The sequence below is a fragment of the Sapajus apella genome, unplaced genomic scaffold (assembly GCF_009761245.1).
Source record: "Sapajus apella isolate SASKATOON/1434 unplaced genomic scaffold, GSC_monkey_1.0 scaffold24, whole genome shotgun sequence".
Taxonomy (NCBI): Eukaryota; Metazoa; Chordata; class Mammalia; order Primates; family Cebidae; genus Sapajus; species Sapajus apella.
In genome coordinates this window covers 19,654,732-19,681,945 of record NW_022436964.1, presented here as the reverse complement: position 1 = coordinate 19,681,945, position 27,214 = coordinate 19,654,732, and the positions used below count along the sequence as shown (strand labels likewise).

Here is a 27,214-nt window from a genome sequence, read left to right as displayed (position 1 = left end):
CACCATGCCTGGCTCATTTTTTGTACTTTTTTAGTAGAGAGACGGGGTTTCACCATGTTGTCTAGGCTGATATCGAACTTCTGACCTCAGGTGATCCGCCCACCTCAGGCTCCCAAAGTGCTGGGATTACAGGCGTGAGCTACTGCACCTGGCCCAGCTAGAGATATTATAATCTGCTTCTGTTACTCAACCCAGTGTTTGAAAGTCTCCCCTGTTTCCAACTGCAAGTGTATTTTTGTCAAAGCCAAATTCAGAGAATTTATCACACTTTATTCCTTAATATAATTGTATGGATTTTTTTCCTTAAAAATCGCCACTCTTTACCCCAATGTGTGTTTATATAGTAGACAAGCCTTCACAGTTCCATGATGGAGTAATGGGGATAGTTTATGGATTAGGTATACTGTTTAGTGACTTTCTCCCTTCTCCTGTTCTTTGGCCATTTTCTAGTTTATGAACTGACATTGAGAGCTGTATAGAGATTGTATATATCTGTGATGCATTATTTGCATTATTGTTCTTTACTGATTATAATGATACAAAGAGGGCAGGCCCAAAAGCTGCAGCGGTTAAGTATCTTCAGAAATGGCCCCGCCTTTTCCATGGCTTCCTCTTTACAATTGCAAGTACATAGTCAACAGGGCTCATTCTTGGTAATAATGGAGAATAGCGTAGTGCCAGAAGACAGTAAGGTAAGCTGTAAGGAAATCTCAAGTAGCAACAGGAAGTTCATATAGTCCCTATTCCACTTGTTAGGCTATTCCTTAGTAGTTGTTGACATATATCATTGACAGATATAAAAAGTTGTGTTCTTTTTTGTGATGTAATGGTTGAGAATATAGATTTAGATTCCAAATCCATGATTTATCAGCTCTGTGCTTTGGACTAAGTTATTTAATCAATCCAAACTTAAAATAAAATAGGAATTATTAATATAACAGCACCTACCTTATAGAGTTATAATGAAAATTTAATGAGTTAATGCCTAAAAAGCATATAGACTAGTGCCTGCTGCATAGTCAATGGTCAATAAATATTAGCTATATTTTGCTATTGTTATGTTTTATTTGAGAAATCTACTTTCTAGTAGGAGGCTTCCTGAATCATCCTGCTTGGGTGATGAAAAGGAAAGGGGCACCATGTGCCGCATCTGTCAAAGTGTTTATTGTCCTATATCTATTTCTACAACTTATTTAACTATATTTAAATACCAACATCAGATTGTGTCATTTTAACCACAGTTAAGTGGGGCCACTGTCATATTCAGTAGACAGAAATTAAAATGACTTCATTTCTCTTTTTATCCAAATTTGAATCAACATGGCTATTTTATTTCATTAAGTAAATATGTAAATAGAGAAATAAATGAGATTTCCAATTGGGAAATATAGCAATGATGAGAAGAATACTATGTGTATTTTAAATGACATTTTCCTATCTGTAAAAAAGAAAATTTCTATGAAGTTGTTTCTATCATCACCCCAAACTAAAATTTTTACCTGGATTTGCTATAGCTCTTTCTAGAAAGGGCTCTTTACCCAGTCTGAAATGCTTTCAGAATACTATAATTATTTTACTAATATATATTGTAAATTACAAGTTTAATTTATAATAGGTTAAAAGTACTTGTTTTAAATTAAACATAAATCTTGGAGTAGTTTAGCACAATTTCTCATGTTTGAAGAAAATAAAAGATTTATGATACAGAAATTTATGAAACTGGCTATTATGTCTAATGTACTTGTAAATATCTTTATTTGCTGACTACTTAGTGTGCCTGCTATGTACCAGCAACTGTGTTAAGTGTTGAGATTGCTGATGGGAGTACAAAGACATGGAGAAATTAACAACACATCGAGAGCTATGTTTCAGTAATTCAAAGGCTGTTGGAAAAGTAAAGAGCATAAAACATAACAGCGCTGTGAGGAGTGGCCATAGAGGGCAAAGGATGCAGAAAATAATTTTGAAATAAGGAGCTTCTGCTGAGAGTCTAAGGATGATTAGGACAAAGGAAGGGAGGTGGGAAAAAATGAAAAGGACTTTCAGGCAGAGGAATACTTGTATAGTGAAGCAGAGAGGCAAGAGAAAATGGCACTTTAGCAGGACCAGCAAAATGGTCAATATGATGTGAGTGAGGTGAGCATTTGATAACATAGGTAACAAGTCTGGAGATTATGTAGGCATGAGCCCCTGATGATTTTTGTCAGGTGGACAAAAGTTTTGAACTTTTTCTAAGGGCAAAAGAGAATCATGGAAAGGTTTTTAAGCCAAGTTTTATTTTTATATTTGCATTATAGAAAATTCTCATGGCAGCAGAGTTGGAGATAGATTGCAAGAGCACCTGAATAGAGAAGGGAAAATCAATTAGAAGGCAGTTACAAGTTGAACATCCCTGATGCAAAATCTGAAATCTGAAATGCTCCAAAATTTGAAACTTTTGAGCACTAGCATGAGATAGTGACATTTTTGCTTTCTGATGGTTCAACATATACAAACTGTGTCATGCACAAAATTACTTAAAATATTTTATAAAATTACCTTCAGGCTATGTATATAAGGTGTTTACGATACATAAGTGAATTTCATGTTTAGATATGAGTCCTAACCCCAAGATCTCTCATTTTATATATGAAAATATTTCTAAAATCTGAAAAAATCCAAAATCCAAAACACTTGTGGTCTCAAGCATTGTTGATAAGGCATTCTTAAATGCCTGTATAATAGAAAACATTTGAATTAAGGTACTGTGTATGATAATGGAAAGGAGAGTTGGAAAATTATTTAGAAGATAAAATTGACAGACTCAGCAACTCATGTCAGTCAGAGGGAAGAGTAAGCAATAATTTCCAAAGTTGAAGATAATGGTGCTGCCCTCTACTGAGAAGCAGGGGTGTGGAAGAAAGAACAAGAGAGGGGAAGGAATCTCATCATACATTAAATTTTACGCAGCTTCCCATATTTCAAAGGAGTTCTGGGTAGTGATGACCAGTTGGCTGTTAGAAACACAGATTTAATATTCTTAAAGTATAACTAGGAAGTAAAGAGAGCAGTGATGCCAACTTATGTAAGATTGTTTACTAAGAGCATGTATGTGGTTATACAGTACTGTATGTGGTAAAGGTCTTTGATCTAAATAAAAATAAGAGCTCAAAATGGAAACCTCAAAAAATACTAATATTTGATGTGCTAGAATAATTGGAGACTTCAAAAGGCTCTTGAGAGGTTACGGTAAAAAAGCAAACAGTGGAAAAGAAGGGTCATAGACACTAAGGGTCAAAAGAGGTTAAGATATCCAGGCCTTAAGATACATATAGGACATGTCTGAAAACGTACACACCAAACTCTCAGGAATAGCTAGTTCTACGAGGTGGCATTGAAGATAATTGTAAAAGAACTGGGAATTTCAATTTCGTATTTGAATGTTTAAAATAAAATATGTTCTATATATATTTTTATAACTTCTTGAGAACTTAGTGTTTCAAAATAAAATGTTAAAAAAATCCTCTCAAAATTTAAGCTATAGTCAATTGAAAATGAAAAACAGATCAATCAAATGAGCTTAATCAGAAGAGAAAGAGGGGGGAAAGGGCAACATGGAGTGGTCCACAGTATCATACTGCAGATAGGTCACAAGAGATAACGACTGGCAGGAGCCTTTAGCTTGGTATTTAGACGGGCTCACAAGTGACCTTATTAAAAGCAGTTCTTATCAAAGGCTAAGGGCAGAAGCTTTACTGTAGTTGTTGGAAAATGGAAAGTGAGAACCTGAAGAGTTGGAATAGTCATCTTATGAAGGAGGAACTTAAGTGTGAACAGAAAGAGAGATATGAGCAAGGGACTTAGGGTCCATGGTGAGTGAACTGTTTGCTAAAGATCTTTATGGAGGTAAGAAAGAGATCCATGCAAGCTACTTTAGTCATGGAGGTTTATTGGGAGTCACCCAGGAATGTGAAATAGTCTGAGTATTAGCTAAGCAGGAGCTAAGTCCACTACTCACACTGCTCCTACTTATTCCAGGTCCCAACTTCCCTAAAACTGGGATTTGTAGTACGTTTTTTAAGCAATTGAAGAAGTTGCTGGGCAAGCTTTCTTGGAGGGAAGAGACCTGAGCTTATTTATATGCTAGAGGTAGGCACCAGGAGGGGGCAAAAGCTCTGAAGTACAGAAACTAGTTGAGGTACTTATTTAAATGAGTGGACTCTTAATTTGAAAAGTAATTCCAGCTGTTTCTGGGAATTAAGTTTTGTACAAAATGCAAAACTTGCCATGTTCCAAAGGCTAAGCCAACCAATATATTTCACTTACATTCATGTTAGAAAAAAATTTAATAAGGTGACATAAATAAGCTAGTAAGTTTCTTTTTTTCTTTTCCTTCTTCTTCTAAAGCCGAACAACAACTTATCCTTACACAGAGACGCAGATGTACAGCCAAAACACTGGAGGGAATTACTTTGATACTCAAGGTAGTTCCGCACAGGTGACTACTGTGGTCTCATCCCACAGTATGGTGGGCACTGGTGGGATTCAGATGGGCGTCACAGGAGGACAACTCATCAGCAGCTCTGGAGGAACCTATCTGATCGGCAATTCAATGGAGAATTCTGGTCACTCAGTGACACACACAACTCGGGCCTCCCCAGCGACAGTAAGTATTTGAGTTTTTAGTAGTTTAATTTAGCTTTCTAGTAGTCTCTAATGAACATTTCCTTTTATAGAGGGAAAAGAACAACACAGATGGGACTGGGGCAAGTATGTGTTAGACAGTTTTAGTACTGTGATGGTTTGCAGAATGTAGTATATGTAGTATTATGCAGAATGTTACTGATATGTATGCCCTCTAATCAGGTGAATTAGAGTTTTTAATTTTACTGGCAAGTTAGAGAGGTGATTTTTACTGATTAAACTGCTGGTTTTAATAAGCTGTCTTCCATCAGTAAAATACCTTAAATTTCTATGGAAAGAACTTACTTTCTTATTATGCTTACTTTATGAGATCAAAGCTAAGCAGTAATATAGAGGATAAAATATAATTTAGCTTGGAATTTTCACATCTTTCAACAATAGTATTTATGCTAGCTCATCCCCAGAGAAGTTACATTATGTAAGGCAGCATTTCCCAAACCTTAGACATAAAAGTTTTGACATATTCTCATGCTACCTGCATTATTATTTACTTAATGTTTTCTAAGTTGACTCACTTTTAATACAGAAAATCGTGTGTAATTTTTCCTAATACATATTGAAGTCAGTATTTAAATAGTAAAATTAAAAATGTTTACCCATGTGCCTTATATAAATTCCTGTTGCATTCCACCAGAGAGATACTTTAAGAAGTATTAATATAGGTTATTTAGATGAAAAATGTTTGTGTTGGCTCTGATCATAGATATGAGCAAATAGTATCTTAGGAACATATATATTTAAGTTATATTTAATAGATATATTTATTTTAACACAATGGGTGGGGTTTTGTTTGTTCGTTTGTTTTTGTTTTTTGAGGCAGAGACTCGTTCTCTTGCCCAGGCTGGAGTACAATAGCACAATCTCAGCTCACTGCAACCTCTGCCTTCTGGGTTCAAGTGATTGTCCTGCCTCAGCCTTCCAAGTAGCTGGAACTACAGGCACATGCCCTCATGCCCGGCTAATTTTTGTATTTTTTTAATAGAGATGGAGCTTCACCACGTTGGCCAGGCTGGTATCAAACTCCTGACCTCAGGTGATCCACCCTCCTCGGCCTCCCACAGTGCTGGGATTACAGGTATGTGAGTCACCGTGCCCGGCCAAAACAATGTATTTTAATGTACTGAAATGATATAATAGTAATAGTTGTAGAAAGTTATGCAGAATGTTATAACATCAAACTCTGTAACCTGAACTTCTGTTTTTCACCTTAATTAAGCATATGAGAGTGGTCCATTTAGAACCACATAGCTAAAGCAGCAATGAAATAGATTTTCTAGTTATTACATATAAAAGGGTGCTGGGGATTTGAATTAAGGAGATGTATCCCATTTTATCATCTCATCATATAGTTTATTCTTGCAATGAAATAGAGATAGAAATAAATTGGGGAGAAAATAGTAATATGAGAAGCTTTAATATTTCTCATTTTATGGAGTTTCTCCAGGATATTATATGTACTTGGTAAGTACTTTGTATATACTTTGTGTATTTGCAGTAAATTCATGTGTTCATACTTTCATCATTCAGTGCCCTTTCCTTAATTTATTTTTTTTTTTAAACTTTTTATTTTAATTCACTATTTGTTACTAGCATCAGAACAGATGACTAGCTGGTCTGAGTGGAGAGTTCCTTTTCATAATTTTTTTTTGTAATTCTGGAGCATTTCCTATGTGTATTTGTTGTCTTTTGCTTTTAATAATATTAAATACAGATTTTTGAACCTTTTAGTCACACCAGTACATTTATGTTGATTAGAAGCAAGGGAATTGCTACTAATAAACCATAGCTTCTCTGGACCTCATTTCCCCTATCACTAAAATAAGAGGTTAGACCAAATGATTTTCTAATTTCCTCCTACCTTTACAATCATAAGATTTACAAAAATTTATAAAATACTGTAGATATAAAAAATAACTGTATTTTTAACATAAAAAGAAAAGAAGTAGAAAAGGGTGACAGTAGTATATAGCACTCCTCCTATAGGTCACCTAGAAAATTATTTCCAGTGAAAAGAAAATACCCACCATTTAACAAGGCCTTAGGAAAACTAAAAAACAGGGCAAAATGTGCCCTTTCTCGCTTTCATTTCATCCACCTGCTTTTATCCTAACATACCATCCTTTGAAATCCCATTCATTTCCTACCTCACCTTCTCTAGGCATTCCTACTTGCCTTCACGCTGATTCTGATACCTGTTTAACATCCTCATCAACTGGATGCGGGTATACTAAATTTACTTGCCTCTCACTAAATAAACCAAATTGCTTATTCCAGCTCATGTAAATACAGTTGCATTGCTAACCTTTATAGTTTGATTATTCTTCTTCTATTTTTTGGCAGGGATGGTTAAGGGATACACTTTGGTTTTCTATGTAGGTATGAAAGGTGGCATTACTTCTTAAGTTACCCATTATACAAATTTGATATGTGATTTTTATTATATTAATTGGTAAATTGAACACATAAAATAGCTGAATTATAAAAACTGGGAATAGTTGAAAACTTTTACAAAACACCAATTTATAATATCAATTGTATATATTAATTTTATACTAAAAATAATCATATTTGAGGTTGTTTTGTTAATTTTTGTTAAGGATAAAAATTCTAAGGTGATTTTTTTTCTTTTTGTTTTGTTTTGCTTTCTTTTTTATAAGAAAATTTTCCTTTATAACAAAAGGAGTATAAAAGTTAAAAAAAAAAAAAAGAGGGTAACTTGTATGAAAAAATGACAAGGTGATCTCACCAAAGCCCTTATAGATTGATAGTGTGGTACTTGTCTAAATATACTTCTGCTCATGTTTATTGTATTACCTTGAATTTATTATTGAAAGGTATATTTGATTTAAATGCCTTTCTCAATTGTACTGAAGATCTGCTTGACTCACAGTGAGGTTGTGATTCTCAGTTTACAATTTCACATGTTACTGTAGTAAAATTAACAAAGTTTAAGTGCCATGAAACCTATTTAAGATATCATATCATCCGCCTCTTGCCAAATGTTAGAAATGCTAACCATAGATTTTTGGTTGTTTTAACTCTTAAAAACCAAGGATTTTTTTTTTTTTTTTTAGGAGATGCCATATCATTAGATTGTATATGAGCACAATCTTTAACAGTTTGCTGGTCAGGTCTCAAGTCATTTGTTTCCAAACATTGAGCCCATCTGTACCATATATGTTCAGTTTTTCTAACTGTTCTTTAGTGTTAACCTGTAACCTATAGAATGACTGATGCAACTTACTGGGCAAGATTAGCCTGAACTATAGCCAAATTTCTTGACTGAGAAATAGTCAGTTGGGTCATTCCTTAAGGGCTATCAGTAAGTGGAATGCATAGTCAATTAATTCAGTTGATGTAAAACTAGCTATGTTTGGGTACTTGGGAATAGCACAAACCAAACACTTTTACCCAGTTCCTGTGGCAAAGTTTTCTGGTCCAGTTCTCAGAATAATTGCCTTGACCTCCTCTTTTACATTTACTGTACCTATACAGAAACACTTTTATTTAAAATTGTTAGAAATAATTTCCTACCACAAAGGAAAGTTTATTCTAATGCGCAAGTCAATTTCTTGAGATATGCTAATGAAAAAAAGTGAATTGATTTGATATTGAAGCAACTACTAAGAAAAATGATTAGCACTCTTCTTACTTAGTCTAATATTCAACATAAAACCTAAAGCCATCTTTCTTATACTAAAAGAATCTCTGAATCATTAATAGAAAAATTTTATTTGAGCATATGAATTATTCTTATAACTTTAAATGAAAAAAATTATATAAAGATGTCTTAATTTTTGGGTTTCACATTATAAAATTTTTCAGTTTTCAAGGTACATAGAAACATCAGCATTTTTCTGGTGAGGTTGTGGAGAAAACAGAATGCTTATACACTGTTGGTGGCGGTATAAATTTCCTCAATCATTGTGGAAGGCAGTATGATGATTCTTCAAAGACCAAAAGTCAGAACTTTCATTCAGCCCAGCAATCCTGTTACTGGGTATACACCCTAAGTGATAGATATTGTTCTATTATAAAGACACATGCATTGCATATCTTCTTTGTAGCACTATTCACAATAGCAAAGATATGAAATCAACCCAAATGCCCATCAGTGATAGACTGAATAAAGAAAATATGTACATATACACCATGGAATACTATGCAACCATAACAGAGAATGAGATCATGTCCTTTGCAGGAACGTGGATGGAGCTGAAGGTCATTATCTATAGCAAACTAACACAGGAACAGAAAACCAAATACTGCATGTTCTCACTTATAAGTGGAAGCTAAACGATGAGAATACATGGACACATAGAGGAGAACAACACACACTGGGCCTTAGAGGAGAATAGAGGGTGGGAAGAGGGAGAGGATCAGGAAAAATAACTAATGAATAATAGGCTTAATACCTAGGTGATGAAATAATTGGCACTACAAACCCCCATGACACATGTTTATCTATTTAACAAACCTGCACATCCTGCACAAGTACCCCTGAACTTAAAGGTTAAAAGGTCAGCATTTGTTAATTTGGTAACAAATTAAATTTTATATGAATATGTTATGATATCAATTACTAATATTCAAATTTAGTCAAAATAATATTTCTCTTTTTATTTACTGTGTCCTTTTATATGGTCTATGTGTTTAAATTATATATATATGTATATAGATATATACATATATGGTTTTACTTATATAAATACATACACATACATTTAAAAGGCATTTCCTGCTGATAATATTAAACAGCAACTTTCAGAAAGATTTTATAACATTTTTATTGAATCGTCACTGGATATGGGTTCAGCTAAGTTGCGACCTGAATGTTAGGGATCTATTTATTGTTAATATTTCAGTAGCACATAAACATTTTGGTAGAAGAACTGGCCACAGTCTTAATTCTGAACTCATTATACATCCGTCTTCTAACTATATCAACATAATATTTCCCTCTGTGTTTTTATTCATTTGAAATTCCAGTGTATTTTTTGTGATTATTTTTCTATATAATCATGTCATTTATAGAATTTTAGAGTTTTAGAACCTGAGCATACTTTTCACTTGAAGATAAAAAATTTGTGTATGTACTTAGTAATTATTTTGGTGCTCATCACAACATAATTTATCTTGTGCCAGAGTATGCAATAATTACCAACTTGCTTTAAAAAGCCTTATTTACTCACTCTAACAGAAAATATTTTTATTCTCATAATTAGATGGATATGTATGGAGTTTTAAAAATTTTTCTTAATAACTAAGTAAAATTACATTAATCATTTCTGAAACTGTGTTATGAAAGTTAACTTTTACACTTTTATGTATATACATTTAGTATTTATATATGTTAATGGACTATTGCCAGAATTAGATCCCACCAAGAGGCACAAGAAAAACATGTTGAAATTAATATTGTTCACATTCTACCTCTTTTGATAATTGTAAAATATTACAATTTATTTAATTATTTGGAGGAAAATTTGAAAGTCCATCAGCTGCTATGTAAGTGAAAGTTTGGCCTAGTTTATATAATTAATAGAAAGTTAAGAATTCATTTAAGAATTGTTGGTGCTATTATTTATTTATTCTTGGCTTTGCATGTTTATGAATTTGGTGTAAGGGAATGCTTTTTCTAAGGAGATGAATATGTGTAGCTCTCCAGGAAATAATTTTGCCTTCTTATTCTTTTGCTGTTGTGGTACCAGTGGCCACGTGTTTAATTTTAAAATTTTAGTTAATTTATTTGTATGAATTAGTTATGCATTCTTAAGTTGCACTCAAAAGATTTATGCATTCAAAAGATTTAAGAAAGTGCATGAGTCTCTCTCGTTTCCAAATTCTCATCCTTAAAGGCAACCAATATTACTAAGTTCTCTCTTATTTGGTTTTTTTTTGTTGTTTTTTTTTTAATTGAGATGGCATTTCGCTCTTTTGCCCAGGCTGGAGTGCAGTGGTGTGATCTTAGCTTACTGTAACCTCCACCTCGAGTGATTCTCCTGCCCCAGCCTCCCAAGTAGCTGGGATTACAGGTGCCCGCCACCATGCCCAGCTAGTTTTTTGTATTTTTAGTAAAGACAGGGTTTCACCATGTTGGCCAGGCTGGTCTCAAAACTCCTGACCCCAGGTGATCCACTCGCCTCAGCCTCCCAAAGTGCCGGCATTACAGGCAAGAACCACCACACCCAGCCACCAAGTTCTTTAAGTATTATTCTAACAATATCCCAGCAGAATATTCAAGCAAAAAAGCTGCATCTTGCTTTTTTTCATCTAACAGTATGTCTTGGAGGGTTTTTTTTCATATTAATGTATAAAGGACTTCCTTATATTTAAGGGAAATGATTATATTAGAAGGAGCTGAATTGCCCATCTGTCTTACCAGAGGAAACAAATGTTGAAATAATATTGGATTATTGGTTATGGCTACATCGAGACAGAAAAGCAATATAGTCACATGAGATGAACACTTCTGTTTAATTATCATATATAGATATATGCTTTGAAGAAATTTTAAGTTAGAAGTATAGATAAATTATGCATAAATCATAGTTCTTATTTTATATTACAAAACAGTAATTTCTATTTAAAATAATTTACTAAGTTTTACAGTTAGCCTCAGTTAAAAAAAAAAACACTGTCCATTTATTTTGGCAAAGACATGTATCACCATTATGATCTTAGCTTTTTCCGTTTTCCTATGTCCATTTTTCCCTAGGCAAACTTAACCCCTCAGACAGAGCACCATGAATCATCTGCTTCCTACACTTAGTCATAAATTGACTGAAGGTTCTGGACCTTATTTTCAAAGCATTTAATAAAATGGGACTTCGAATGACTTGTCGTCTCCATCACTTCATCAATATTCCATTCAGCCGTCAGTCAGTTCCACGCTGCACCAGCCTCAAAGCTGATAAGATCTAGAGGCAATAATTTTACTGTTAGGGCTGTAAGACATTCCACTCCTAGAAATCTTGATAAACTAGCAAGTTAAGACAAAGCGAATGACAGGGTCCTTCATTGTCTCCTGAGCATAGCCAGTGAATTCCTCTGAATTTTTCAAACAAAATATAATGAATTATTTAATTTTTTTAGTTACTTCATGATTGAAACAGCATTTCAGAACACAGGTGTATGGGTAATATGGCAGAAAAAGCTAGATTCTATGTTATACAAGATCTGGATCTTGTATGCTCATAAATTCAACTTATAAATATTAAAGTAACTTATATCTCAGGCAACCACTTGTATGTCTTTTGCTTGATCCTTCTGTAGGTTTACAAGTCAGGTTTCATGTTATGTTACTAGTTTGAAACTAACATAATTTTTAAAGAAAAAAACCCACCAACTTAATCCTTCACTTATAAAGATTAGATAATCCAGGTAAAATATGAAATGCATTGGTACAGATTAAAATATTAATACATTGTAGTCTATGAGTGACATTATTAGACTCAAAAAGTTTCAATACTGTCTCTTCTACTGGCCCATGTGTTTAATTTAAAGGGGAAAAATACAACACCATGTATGATCAATTATCAGTTCTCTGAGAGAGAATTTTTCCATGTTCCTTTGCATATTAGTTCATCCCCCAAAGCTTGTGATTTGATTACCATTTTCTCAGTACACATAACTCTAGTTGTTGTGTTTATTGGCCACAGAATCATCTGGTTTCTTTTAAACTCTAGTTACAGCATTTTGATTGTAAATATTGGTAGCAGTAAATTTCATGACATAGGAGTTTTGTAATCTAACTACAGACTAAAAATAATTTTACATACACACTTAAAATTTACTAATTGTAAGTATGAGTGACTTTTTCATCTGTCTCATAAGAAAGGAAGATGTGATGTTTAATTGTGCTTTAAAAATTACCGGAAAGATGCAGTTAGGCAAAAGAAAGGAAATATAAAAATCAAAGAAAGGTGAAGAGGTCAGAACTTGTAGATGACATGATTGTGTACTTGATAAAAATCATAGAGAACCAAATTAAAAACTATAACAGCTAATAAGACAATTTAGTAAGGTGATAGTACAATCTTTTTTTTTTTCCGAGATGGAGTCTCATTCTGTCACCCATGCTGGAGTGCAGTGGTGCAATCTCAGCTCACTGCAACCTCTTCCTCCTGAGTTCAGCAGCTCTGCCTCAGCCTATCGAGTAACTAGGATTACAGGCACTCACCACCACACCCAACTAATGTTTTGTATTTTTTGTGGAGATGGAGTTTCATCATGTTGGTTAGGTTGGTCTTGAATGCCTGACCTCAAGTGATCCACCTGCCTTGGCCTTCCAAAGTGCTGGTATTAAAGGCCTGAGCCACTGCACCCAGCCACAAAAATTAATACACAAAGAAATCAATAGCTTTTCTAGATAGTTAGAAAATATAATTGAAACAAAGATCTCGTTTATAATAAAAACGAAAATTACCTGGCAACATACTAACAGTAAGCTTGCAAGATCCAGTTACTGAATAAAAAACACCTTAAAGTTCCCCAGGGACACAAAAGGAAACTTGAGTAACTGGAAAGGCATACCATATTCTTGGATAAGAAATTTCAGTATTAAACATATAATCGTCCTAAGTTAACATAAAATATTTCAACATAATCTCAATCATAATACCAATAGTTTTTTTAAATAAGAAAGGCTGTTTATATAAATAAACTTACAAGAATTATATAGAAAATTTTGTAAAAAGAAAAATAATGAGGGATAGGGTGGAGGGAAACAACCTATCGGATACTAAAATGTTTATAAAATTATAGTAATTAAAACGATTGTCTAGGCACATGAATATACTAGTAAATGAAAGACTAGAGACCACAAGTAGGCCAAATGCATGCAGAAATATTATATATAATAAAGGAGATATTGCCTGTGAGTTGGGAAGTCATAGATTATCAACAAATGATGTTTGGAACAATTGAATATCTATAAAAGAAAATTAGATTGGTTCATATATTAGTCCTTATTAATTTCACTTGGATGGAAAAATGTGTTTTATTATTAGAGTGGGAGCATAATAGAAAACTCAGAAGCTATAAGGAAAATATTGATAAACTCAGTAAAAGTGAAAACATTCTGCATGATAAAACCACAATAAAGGCAATGGTGAAACAACGAACTGGCATAAAGTTTTGATGTATTATACTCAAAAATACTAATTTTTAAAATATATTGATCACTCTTACAAGTCCATCAGAAAAAAATCCCAAAAACGGAGAAAGTACAAGAACGGGCAGTCCGATGAAAAGGAAGTGAAAAACAAACTTTTTGTTACAAAGAGATAACGCTTTTCATCCCATGCAAGCAATTCGGAAGAGGGTGGTAAGCCGTGCAAAGTGTGTAAGGAAACAGGTACTCTCAATCATGATTGATGGGAATCTAAATTGGCACAAAATTGTAGAGCAATGTGGAAATTTTTCATCAAAATTAAAAATACACGTATCCTTTGACACAGTGAGTGTATTTCCAGGAGTTTATCAGATTGACAACACTCTTATGTATATGAAATGCTACATAAAAATTATATTTGTTGTAGAGTTATTTGTAATAGAAAAGGATTGGGGCCCGGCACGGTGGCTCACACCTGTAATCCCTGTCCTTTGGGAGGCTGAGGCAGGTGGATCACTTGAGGTCAGGAGTTCGAGACCAGCTTGTCCAACATGGTGAAACCCTGTCTCTACTAAAAATACAAAAATTAGCTGGGTATGGTGGCAGGTGCCTGTAATCCTAGCTACTCAGGAGACTGAAGCAGGAGAATCGCTAGAACCCAGGAGGCGGAGGTTGCAGTGAGCCAAGATTGCACCATTGCACTCCAGCCTGGGCGACAGAGACTCCATCTCAAAAAAGAAAACAATTTGAAAATGCTTAATTATCCATCAGCAGGAAAATATGTAATTAAATGTTAGTACTTTTATCTCTTTCATAGCATATGTAGCCCCTAGGTAATGAGGCAGCGTGTGTGTGTGTGTGTGTGTGTGTGTGTGTGTGTGTGTATGCTGTGTAGCATACGTATATATATAGGCAGCATATTTAAATGTGTGTTTGTATATTTGTGCGTACATATGCGCGCGCACACACACATTTATATGAAAAAAATCTCCAAAACATATTGAGTGAAAAAGCAAAGGGTAGTGTGTGTGGGTGTGTAAATAGAAACATGTATTAGTATATGCTTATATAAGATATCCTAAAGATACCTTTTTTTTCCTTTTTGAGTTGGAGTCTCACTGTGTCACTTAGGCTGGAGCACAGTGGTGCAATCTCTGCTCACTGCAACCTCTGACTCCCAGGTTCAAGTGATTCTCCTGCCTCATCATCCCAAGTAGCTGGGATTACAGGCATGTGCCACCACGCCCAGATAATTTTTGTATTTTTTGGTAGAGATGGCGTTTTCCCGTGTTGGCCAGGGTGGTCTCTTAACTCCTGGCCTCAAGTGATCAGCTTGCTTTGGCTTCCCAAAGTCTTGGGGTTACAGGCGTGAGCCACCACGCCCAGCCAATCCTAAAGATAGCTTTAGGAAGGATACATGAAGAAAAAAAGGTGGGAGGCATGTGAATATATTATCTGTTAAAAAAAAAAAAAAAGACACTTGTTACTTTTAAAAATCTCAGGCAAGCTGGGCACGGTGGCTCATGCCTTTAATCCCAGCACTTTGTGATGCCGAGGTGGGAGGATCATGAGGTCAGGAGTTGAAGACCAGTCTGGCCAACATGGTGAAACCCTGTCTCTACTGAAAATACAAAAATTAGCTGGGCGTGATCGTGGGTGTTTGTAATCCTAGCTATTCAGGAGGCTGAGGCAGGAGAATCATTTGAACCCAGGAGGAAGAGGTTGCAGTGAGCTGAGATCGCGCCGTTGCACTCCAGCCTGGGCGGAGACTGTCTCAAAAAAAAAGAAAAAGAAAAGAAAAAATCTCGGGCAAGCTCTTAATGATTATAAATTATATCTTTTGGTGATATTCCCCAAATGCATATAGATAAAACAAACCCTGTTTGTGCCCAGTATTAATATTGTCTGTGAGGTGTCACACTTCACATTAAACCCTGTTCTAAGTTTCAGATAAAGTCCTCATTTATTATACTGTTGCAAGTTTAGACAATGAATATTGGCATTAAATTTAGTTGAAATTTTTAGAGCCATTCTTATTATTCAATATTTTGGAATGAAAGTTGATGTTTTGTATTTGTATTTATGTATTGAGAATCTGTGGTTGTTTTTTTTTAAGTCACTGACTTTCTCAAACATTTATTGAGGTAGTACTGTTGACCAGGCACTGTGCTTCTGTGAATTTTAGGGTTTACAGTATGGGCTAATGAAGCTAGTTCCTGCACTGAAAGGTACCTAAGCCTGCAAAGCAAAAATAGAAATTCACAAATAGCCACCAGACTTCTTTTTCGGGTTAGTTTCAACTACTTTCTTGCCATATTATTTTTTAAATCACAAATGTTAATGCGTTATCAACTGATTAATTTTAGAGTCATCAAAATGGTGCTTACCCTCCTGATAATGTTCCTTATATAAGCTCAAAATTACCTAAAGATTGGGTAGAATTGGGTAGCAAGAGAGTGAAAGAAAAGCATGAATGCAGACAATAGTTAAGATTGCAAAATTGGCCTTTAAATAGAGTTAGCTGGCACCATTGCAGGAATGCCCATTACCTACCTACTTATATTCTCTTAAGTAGTCATTGCAGTCTGACTCTGACAACGAAAAAAAAATGATCATATTTTAGTGCAACTGCTTTCAAACTTGAGTGTGCATCCTCTGGAGCATTGATTAAAACACATCACTGAATCTCACCCCAGTGGCTTTCAATTCAGTCAGTGTGAGCAAGGGCCGCAAAATTTGCATTTCCAACAAGTGCCCGGGGGATATTGAAAATGTAGGTCCAAGACCACACTTTGAGGGAGTCTGTTTTAGTGATGATGTAGAACTAACTACAAAGTGAAAATGTTCTTGGTACTCAGAATAAACTGTAAAAGGGAGGGATCATTTGAAAATGTAAGATAGAGTTTAAATCCTATTGTTTAATTCTAACCCAGCAAATTTCTGAGGGGTAATTCCCAAGTGCTTACCCCAGATTTCTGAGGGGTAAGCTCCCAAGTGCTTTTGTATTTGATGTCTCAGAAACTAGTTTTATCATCACAGACTCATAGGCTTCTAGTGATGATGGAGGAATCTGGGCTCCACAAAATAATCAAAGAAGTCCAAAAAGACAATGTTGATTTCACCCCAGCATCCCAACATAAGCCAGATGTTCTCAAAACACATTCAATTTATACAGGTTTCTTATGCAACCTTTTTTTTTTTTCCCTGTGAAAATGTTCAGAATAACTTCAGGTTGCAACTTTGGTACAAAATTGCCAAAATTTCAGGTTGAAAGCATAACAACAGTTTTTTTCTCTAGATGTCATAAAATTATCAGTGACTAGAAAAGAAAAGATTTCACGTATTTGAACATTTATCAAACCTAAAACAAGATTTTGTCTTTAGCTACTTTCTGGTTCAAGAGGACGTGAAAAGCAAAGCTGGCTAGATTTGCTTTCTGGGCTTTTTTAAAATTGACTATTAAAAGGACAGCTTATCCTGAATCTCTCAGTTAAGCTACGTTTTGACATTGCTATGGAAGTAATGTATTTTCATATTGTTTGAATATGCAACTTAAAGAGCAATATCATAGCTAGAATCTTAGCTTGATTGGTGATGTTTCTGTATATATCTGTCAGGTCTGCTGAGCTCAAGGAATACCCTGGAGATCCTTAGAAGAAGGTATCCATTGGCTAGATGGGAACTGATACTGTTTTAACTGCTTAATACAGAGTATTTGAAGTTTAAAGCCACAAACTACAATGAGAAATACCTTTACATTGTGGCCCAATACTCATATGTACGTAACATATATTCGTGAGTGCACATCTACATACAAGCATGACTATGTATATATATGTACATATATACATATGACTGAAACTAAAGTTTCATGAAGCAATACTTATCCATACTGTGTATAATTAACTCTGATTACTTTCTACTGTATTCAATTAATTTTTTAGAAATTCTAGTCAGTACTTACATTATTGATTTTGTAACCTACTATTTAATTGCTCCTTACATTCTGAAAAATACTGCTTCGGGCAAATTCAAGAGGAGGTTAAGGCATTAACAATACATGTATGAAAGACCTGGGGACAGAGTCTCCATTGTAGGGGTTTGTTTTGTTTGGCATTTCTAACAGGTACCCAAATGATTTTGATACTGCTGGTGCAGGACCACATTTGAAGAACCTCAATTTTAGTGATTATAGAGACTAACTGCAAAAGGAAAGTGTTCTTTCGTTGTTCCTGGTTGAATGGCTTCTTATAGGATGTACCCTCCTCTTCACTCACACCAGAAGGCTGTCATTTCATACAGGTGTGAGCGGTGGCTACATGCTGATGCCAGCCATCACAGGTACCTTTTCTAAACATTAGTGTCTAAGTAGAAATGTTTCTGTCTTACCTGATTTCAGATACAAACAAAATTTAAAGTCCTAGAGATCAGAAGAGAAAATACCCAGAAGGAAATTCCTGGTTTTAAATGTATCCTCTTCATTAAGTTTCTCTAAATAATTTACTGTTTTCACAAGAAAATGGAAGTGCTATGTCTTTGAGAAAGCACTCACTGAGGAGGTTAACAGAGTAATCTGTGTTAACAGGAAGATGCAATTGTTATGCATTAGGTAACTATTTTTATGATTAAAATTTATCTAGTTAAAACTTTTTGTTGCCTAGTAACTTCATCATTTTAAATCATTTTGAGTAATACTTATCAATCATTTTTAAAATTCTCCAATTAGAAAGTAAATCATTTGTTAACAGTAAATCATTCAGCAAATTTTGATTTCATAATCTACTCCTCAGAAGATAGCTTCATTACAACAGAAGATAGCTTTATTACAAATTTGAAATATTTGCACTTTATTTATATTCATGTTATATTTGTATATGATCATAATGATGTTGAATTTAAGCATGATAAATCTTGGATTTCATTGTTAATACCCAAGGAAGTCTACATATCTCAAGAAAATCCATCAATCCCACGTAACCTCAGGTTTCTAATCTATTAAAAAAGAGATATTCCTTACCTTTCCTATTTTACAAAGTTGTTATGAAGATAAAATGAGAATTAATATAGACTTTATAATTTATAAAGCATTGTACTGTTCTATTTTCCAATCACTTTAACAGTTCTAGCAAAGAAAGTGTCTACTATGAAACCAATTTTAATTACAGTGATAGTTGAATATATCAGTCTTGACCTTTAGTCTTTTAACAAAAGATTAAAAAGTCATTTCAGAGTCAAGAAAACATGCCTTGACCTATAAAGGCAATAAATAAGATGATGTAATTGTTCTTTTTTCCTGCCTTATTAGAATGTAATGGAATGACAGGTTAACATTTACATTAAGAAAGAGTTCTAATTGTCCATATATATGATATTCTGTTTGGGACAGTGCATAGATGTGTATGTAACCAACATGTCCAGGGAAGCCTCTTTTGGTTACATGTAAATCATACAGAAGACAACACCTCTTCCCATTTTGCTGCATTTGAAACTGAGGTTTACCTTTTTGGCATTATCAACTGTCCCTAAATGATCCCTGTGCTCCAGCCAGTCTTGATTACTTGTACTAGAAGCATCTGCAAGTGGCATACTTTTTACTGAAGATTTTGTAGGGGAAAGCACTGTTTCGCATCATACTCTCTAAAAGACAGTCACACAAAGCCTCTTTGTACCACCTTGTTCTCCCCAGCCTATCCTTTTATTCTGCCAGTGATTCTTCAACTTCACGCTTTCCAGGTCTGGGACCATTCCATCTCCTTTAAATCTCAAAATCTCTCAATGCTTCAGTGACCACTTAAACCTGAGAGCAACTCTGCAAAACAAAGGGCCATCCTATGAGAAGGCCTCTCCTTCTTTAGAAGGCAGTGGGGACTTATAATAGAAAAAATGTGTTCCCTTATAATAGGGAAAATGCATTCCCTTATCATAGGAAAAATGTGTTCCCTTATAATAGGGAAAATGTGGGGTTTTTTCCTATTACACTTTTCTTTTTAAAAATATATATTGCTGGCCGGGCGCGGTGGCTGAAGCCTGTAATCCCAGCACTTTGGGAGGCCGAGGCGGGTGGATCATGAGGTCAAGAGATCGAGACCATCCTGGTCAACATGGTGAAACCCCGTCTCTACTAAAAATACAAAAAATTAGCTGGGCATGGTGGTGCGTGCCTGTAATCCCAGCTACTCAGGAGGCTGAGGCAGGAGAATTGCCTGAACCCAGGAGGCGGAGGTTGCGGTGAGCCGAGATCGCGCCATTGCACTCCAGCCTGGGTAACATGAGTGAAACTCCGTCTCAAAAAAAAAAATATATATATATATATATTGCCTTAGAAAAAGTAAAATATTGATTTCTTCTTTGACCATGGGAAAAGAGAACACAAGCACAACATTTACTGAACATCATTTGTCTCTTCTCCCCACTCTCTTTTCCGCCTGGCTTAGGTAAGACTTTTCTCCGAAATCTCTTTTTTGATGCTGATTTTTGGACAGATAGATAGGGCACAAGTCTCAGGGTGGCTCTTGAGTGCTTATAGACTTGTCTGCCTGTCCTTCATTCCAGCAAGGCAGCATTAGCATCTTAGTGATTGGGAAAGTTTTTACCCTGAGTTTTAGGCCACGGATTTATTGCACTGTCTCTGTCCCCCAGCAGATAATAGCTGCCCTGCAACCTACAGGTCCTCCCTGGAGGGGTTGCTCTGTCTTTGTTGGAGCTCCACTAAACTTTGTACTTTTTCTTTCCTGGATGTGAAATATGACATCTCCCTTGTCCTTTCTGAATTCCTAATCCTAATTCCTGAGAAATCATGGAAGTTCCCTTTACTGCTGTGGTCTGTCACAAAATATACATGCTTGGCATACTAAAAAGAAATGATGTCCTCTGTCTTACAGAATCTATGCATTTTTTTAATCTACCCAACAAGAACAAAGGCCAGCTCATTGCTTGTGTGGTCATATTTTTATCACATTTGTGACCATGCCACTTTCTACACTGGAAGAAAATTTATTGGTATAGTCTCTAGCTCTCCAGGCTTAGCATGGAGATCATTCTGCCCAAATGAAGGTAACTCCTGGGATTGTGTCTTTCGAGGATTCAAAGTTTGGTTAGGGGAGCTGACTCACAGATGTGTTTACTGTAATTCTCCAGTTCCTGTCTGGTGCCCCAAATATTTTCTTATAGCAACCCATACACCCTTCCTCTTTTTCTTCACTCAGTCAAACTCACTCACAGCACAAGTCATGGCATGGGGGTGGGTCATCTCTATACTTTCTGATGAAGTCTGATTTACCCTGAATAGGCTTCATTGTAAACCACTGTCTCAGCATGTTGCTCCAACCAGGTTTGGTTTTTCTATTTATGTTCCATAGCATTTTGTCATATGACACACTGCAAAGAGGCCTTTTCATCTTCATGATAATATGTGGTCAGAAATCTGGCATATAAATGTAGGAACTTCTCCACATTACCTGAGCTTTGACTCTTCCACCTTTGCCGAGCTTTGAGACCACATATAATTCCTTTATCATTTTTCTGCCCAGAGACCAGCCACACTGACATTTCAGCAGTCTGTCTAAAGGCAGTACTGAATCCACCATCCACTCCCGCCCCCCGCCAATCTTCTGAAAACCTTTCTGGCTTCCATTAGTACTGAATGGAGGTTTCCCATTTTTGGCTAAGAACCAACAATGGCTTACTGTACCATTTGATATCAAAGGAGTTGCTGTAGCTTCTTATCTGACTTTTAGGCAATAGTGTAGGACCCTCAAGAACCAGTCTTCACTCTCAAGCACCATGTACCCTAACATTAGATAATCATGGGGAGGAAGTGTACACCATTAGTGACTCAGTACCAGGGTGATCATTTAATAGATACATACAGGCAGTATACCTTAGTTCAGAGACTTGATTAAAAAAAAAAAAAAAAAAAAAAAAAAAAAAAAAAAAAACGATATTTTCGTAGTCTAAAGCTTTATAAATTTAAAGGGGAAAAAATGCAGAATGTTTACCATCCCCATTTTTAATGGAAAAAATGGACTTTTTAATCTAAAAAACAATTTAGTTCTCTGTCATTAAGTTAAAAAAGCAAACAAACATTTAAAAAATTAAAGAATCTAAGAGAAAGGAAAAAGAGAGGAAAGAGCAACACTCAAGAAGAGAGATATCACTGAGGCCTTGAATTAGTTTAAATTAGTCTTAGGTTGTCACAGGGCCTCTTGTTAATGTGATTACAGTACTTTGCACTACAGTAGAAATTTCGATAACAAAATGATCCGTATTCTTAGAATAAAGACTATGCAGCAGAGAAATGAGCGGGAAAACATTTTAGAATCTATTCATGTCAATGTGTTTGATATGTGTATTTTAAAATGTTCTAATCACATAGTGATGAAATAAAGGCCATTGTGTTCATTTCAAGTAAAAATAAGCCACTACCAAGTCTTCTCCCTTAGACTCCTACCTTTAGAGCTGTAATTTGAAAATATGTTTGTATTCAGCCCTTTCATTCTCACTGCAATCTTGTTACCAGTTTCTCGCCTCAATCCTGGACTATTATCATAGCTTTCAATTTGATTCTCCGGTCTAGATTCTCTCCTATCCTACATTGTATCCCAAATTATTAATAATATATGAAGTGGTATCAGATTAATTCCCTTTCTCAAGACTTTTTAGCAATTGGCCCACATCCTATGTAATTGAACACTCCTAGCCAAGAAATTGCAGTCTGTATATATTTACCTGTTCCTAAAGAAACCTTATCATTTAGCCAATTGTATTAGTTCGTTTTCATGCTGCTGATAAAGACATACATGAGACCAGACAATTTACAAAGGAAAGAGGTTTAATGTATAACTCATAGTTCCATGTGGCTTGGGAAGCCTCACAATCATGGCAGAAGGCAAGGAGGAGCAAGTCACATCTTATGTGGATGGCGGCAGGCAAAAAGAGAGCTTGTGCAGAGAAACTCCCGTTTTTAAAACCATGAGATCTTGTGAGAAAGATCTCACAGGAGATCTTTTTCACAGGAAAGACCCGCCCCCATGATGCAATCATCTCCCACCAGGCCCTTCCCACAACAAATGAGAATTATAGGAGCTACAAGAATTAGCTTTGGGCAGGGACACAGAGCCAAACCATATCACCAATCTTACCCTTCCTTGAACCTACATTATTCAATCTTATCTTGTTTGCTTTGCCTAAAATGTTCACTAACCTGCCCCTATCAGAATGCCAGGCATTATTTGTCAAATTTCTAGTGAAGAACCACCTTACCCATCCTTTGTCAAACTGTAACAGCAAGGAGTAATTTCCCTTCCTTCCAGTAATATTCAATTATTTAATTCATTCTGTTTGTGTGTGTGTGTGTGTGTGTGTGTGTGTGTGTGTGTGTGTGTGTGTGTGTGTGTATATATATGAAACTGCTAGTTTAATGAATTTCCTACTATCAGCAGCACACGCCATAGTTATACTGGGAGAGGGATAGCTGTTTGATTTTATTCTCATATTTTTTTAAAAAAAACTGCAAATTCCTTGATTCTGAATCACTTTTAAATTCCAGGTACCTGGTATTCTAATCATTTTCGTTGTATGAAGCTGCAAGGATATATCTTTGTTGAGGGTAGGAGCATTTCCTCAGATGATATGTGAGAATATCACATTGAACATTTGAGCCAGTAATCTTTTGGATCAATGAGGCTACTTTTTTTTTTGAGACGGAGTCTTGCTCTTTCACCAGGCTAGAGTGCAGTGGCATGATCTCAGCTCACTGCAACCTTCATCTCCCGGATTCAACTGATTCCCCTGCCTCAGGCTCCAGAGTAGCTGGGACTACAGGCGCGCACTACCATACCCAGCTAATTTTTTGTATTTTAGTAGAGACGGGGTTTCACCATGTTGACCAGGATGGTCTCGATCTTCTGACCTCATGATCCACCTGCCTCGGCCTCCCAAAGTACTGAGATTACAGGCATGAGCCACTGTGCCCAGCCAGTGAGCCTACTTTTAAGCAAATTTTCCATCAGTGTTAACTGATTATCATTTCCTACCTTAAATATGACAGTTATGGGTATTATAATAAAACATCATTTAGTGTTAAATTTTTACCTAGAAGAATTTACAAATTTTTTCTAAAGAAAGAAGTTAACTTTTTAAATGGTCTGCAATAAACTGGAAGCATGGGATCTTACCAGTTCACTTTGAGATTAGTATTTTATGTGTCAGATGCTGATATGTACCATCTTTTTCTTGAGATTGGCAAACTCTCAGAAGGTTGAACAAATACTTACTTAAATATCTAATTTATAGTAATGGAAAATTTAACAAATCAATTTAATCTTTGATGGGACTAGTAGAAACTTATCCCAATTTGCTAACATTTTATCTAGCTAATTTGCACACCATTCCTCTATCCCTCTAGACAACCCCACCCCATATGCATAAAACTACCCCCTTGAAACTATAATAAACCCAGATCATGGGCTAATTCATAGGAGTGACATTAGTAATCCATTTGGAATCATGAAGCTAATTAATCCTTCATAGCTTTGTAACTTCAAAATTCTGACTCATTAGTACTGTTCTTCCCCATTTTTGCATTATTCTTACAGCCTCTTCCTCAACTTCACTTTCCCACCATTGTCATAATATATTCTTATAGGTGATAGTCTCTTCCCTTACTGTTGTCCCAGAAGCTTCTATTCAGTCCACAAGCACTTACTGGGCACACTTTGCTCTTACCTATTTTAACCTTACTACTAGCATGGCCCATTATACCTAGCAAAACCCATCTCCTGGCTTTCTCTGAAAATTAGCATTTTTCATATATCCCTGTACTTTCCTCAAAACCTTAATAACATCAGTTTTTCCCTGGTTCTCACATACATTATCTACTTCCAACCTATTTTTTCAGCCTCACTCATACCACTCCCATATATATGTGAAATGTATATGTATGGGAGCCCCATTTTGTATATATATTCTTGCCATTTCCCAAATTAGGGACGCATCCTATACTTTTTGCCTCCTGGCTCTATTAAGTTGATTCTTCCTAGATTTCCCTTTTACCCCCTGAACCTTTCTATCTTTTAATGTGTGGATTTTGAATTCAGAGAGTCTATAAACTAAGAAAATAAATGCAAATTTTGTAGGCGTTCTTACATACATTTTTTCCAAGTAGAGAGTTCACAGTTTTCATTACATCCTCAGAAGGGTTGACTACTACTCAAAAGTTAAAGACTACTACTTTATTTTCTTCCACCTTCCTGAACTATACTTGTATTTTTGTTACAAATGGTCTTGTTTGGTGCATTAGTCTGTTCTCATGCTGCTGATAAAGACATATCCGAGATTGGGTAATTTATAAAGAAAAACAGGTTTAATGGATTCACAGTTCCACATGTCTGGGGAGGCCTCACAATCATGGCAGAAGGCAAAAGGCACATCTTACATGGCAGCAGGCAAGAGAGAATGAAAGCCAGACAAAAGGGGAAACCCTAAAGACAGTAGACGGGCCCAGCTCAGTGGCTCACGCCTGTAATCCCAGCACTCTGGGAGGCCAAGGCGGGTGGATCACGAGGTCAAGAGATCGAGACCATCCTGGTCAACATGGTGAAACCCCGTCTCTACTAAAAATACAAAAAATTAGCTGGGCATGGTGGCGCATGCCTGTAATCCCAGCTGCTCAGGAGGCTGAGGCAGGAGAATTGCCTAAACCCAGGAGGCGGAGGTTGCAGTGAGCTGAGATCGCGCCATTGCACTCCAGCCTGGGTAACAAGAGCAAAACTCCGTCTCAAAAAAAAAAAAAAAATGCTGGTAGATCTCGTGAGACTTAATCACTACCACGAGAACAGTATAGGAGAAACCACCCCCATGATTTAATTACCCCCCACTGTGGGTCCCTCCCACAACATGTTAGAATTATGGGAGCTACAATTCAAGATGAGAATTGGGTGGGGACACAGACAAACCATATCATTGGGGTAATTATGCATGTATCCATATATATGATTGTATCCCTGTCTCCCTTACTGGAGCGTAATATCTGTTGGATTATGAAAAATTTTTGTAATCATGATCTTTTGCACATGACCTTATATAGGACAGGCACACAGTTGCTATGTACTTAAAAAAAAAAAAGGGCCGGGCGCGGTGGCTCAAGCCTGTAATCCCAGCACTGTGGGAGGCCGAGGCGGGTGGATCACGAGGTCAAGAGATCGAGACCATCCTGGTCAACATGGTGGAACCCCGTCTCTACTAAAAATACAAAAAAAAATTAGCTGGGCATGGTGGCGTGTGCCTGTAATCCCAGCTACTCAGGAGGCTGGGGCAGGAGAATTGCCTGAACCCGGGAGGCGGAGGTTGCGGTGAGCCGAGATCGCGCCATTGCACTCCAGCCTGGGTAACAAGAGCGAAACTCCGTCTCAAAAAAAAAAAAAAACCATCCTTTAAAAAATGTAATCAGGGCAATGATCCTTTCATGAGATTAGAATTCCCGTCAATGTATTTTTAAAATGATTATAATAAATAAATGTTAACTTTTTGTATGCTTCTTGAAAGTTCTTATCAGTGAGGTGGCAACTAAATGTCCCGGTTATCCCACTGGACTAATTAATAAGCCTCAAAAAATGAGTATTTGGAAGCCCATGGGTTTCCAAGTAGGCGCCAACATGCATGCTGAGGCTGGTGTCTTCCTTGTAGAAGAACTCAGTCTTTATTTCTTAGTTGTCCTGTCATTCCATGTTTCTTCCTTTGTGTTCCCTGGGCGCCACAAATTCAGCACAGGCCTAAGTCATTTAGGCAGAAGATTCCTAAAGCCAAAAGAAATAGCCCTTTTGTTATCTGTATTACAAAGTAACAACACAAAGAAGAACCAAAATTCTGAAGGTCCAAGGCATTCTAGAATGTCAGTATGTCTATTCCTGGGGAATTCAGTTTCACCCACATATTTCCTTTCTCCTTTCCAAAGCTCTTAAACAAACTGGCCAGAAATGAGAAGGCCATTTCCTAAAAGCCTGGCCTTCTAGGGAATCATCTGGAAATCTAGGACCACCATAAAGTAACAACTTCAGTAACAGCAGCTGACCTTTTTTTTCCCCCGGAGAAAGAAGTGCTTGTTTACCCAACTGAAAGTGATTATTAACAAACCCAGAGCATGGACTTCTCCTTTAATGTTCCTCAGTAATTATATATCTGGTAATTTACCTTTCATTTAAAATTATAATATCAAAAGTTATGGATCATTTTATTTTTATTTAGTAGACTGAAATCTTACCTCAGATTCTCCGCACTCAAACTCTAAAGAAAATGTAGGTATGAGGGTTTTGAGCAAATTCTTCCTATAATTATAGTCACATGAATCCTTTCGCTTGTTTTCTGCTCTGTTTTCTCTTTGAAAACAAAGCACTTATGAATCATCTTTTAAGAGATATT

At 35.9% G+C, this 27,214-nt stretch overlaps 1 protein-coding gene across 9 annotated transcripts in view; it reads left to right on the top strand.

Annotated features, from left to right (window-relative positions):
* RFX3 (regulatory factor X3) overlaps positions 1 to 27,214 on the top strand; it is a 295,708-nt gene that overhangs the window by 185,195 nt on the left and 83,299 nt on the right. For all 9 annotated transcript variants that reach the window (XM_032291035.1, XM_032291029.1, XM_032291028.1 and 6 more), the window contains one exon: positions 4,387 to 4,645. In XM_032291035.1, the coding sequence (XP_032146926.1) occupies positions 4,387 to 4,645 (259 nt within the window). The remainder of the gene's footprint in view (positions 1 to 4,386; positions 4,646 to 27,214) is intronic.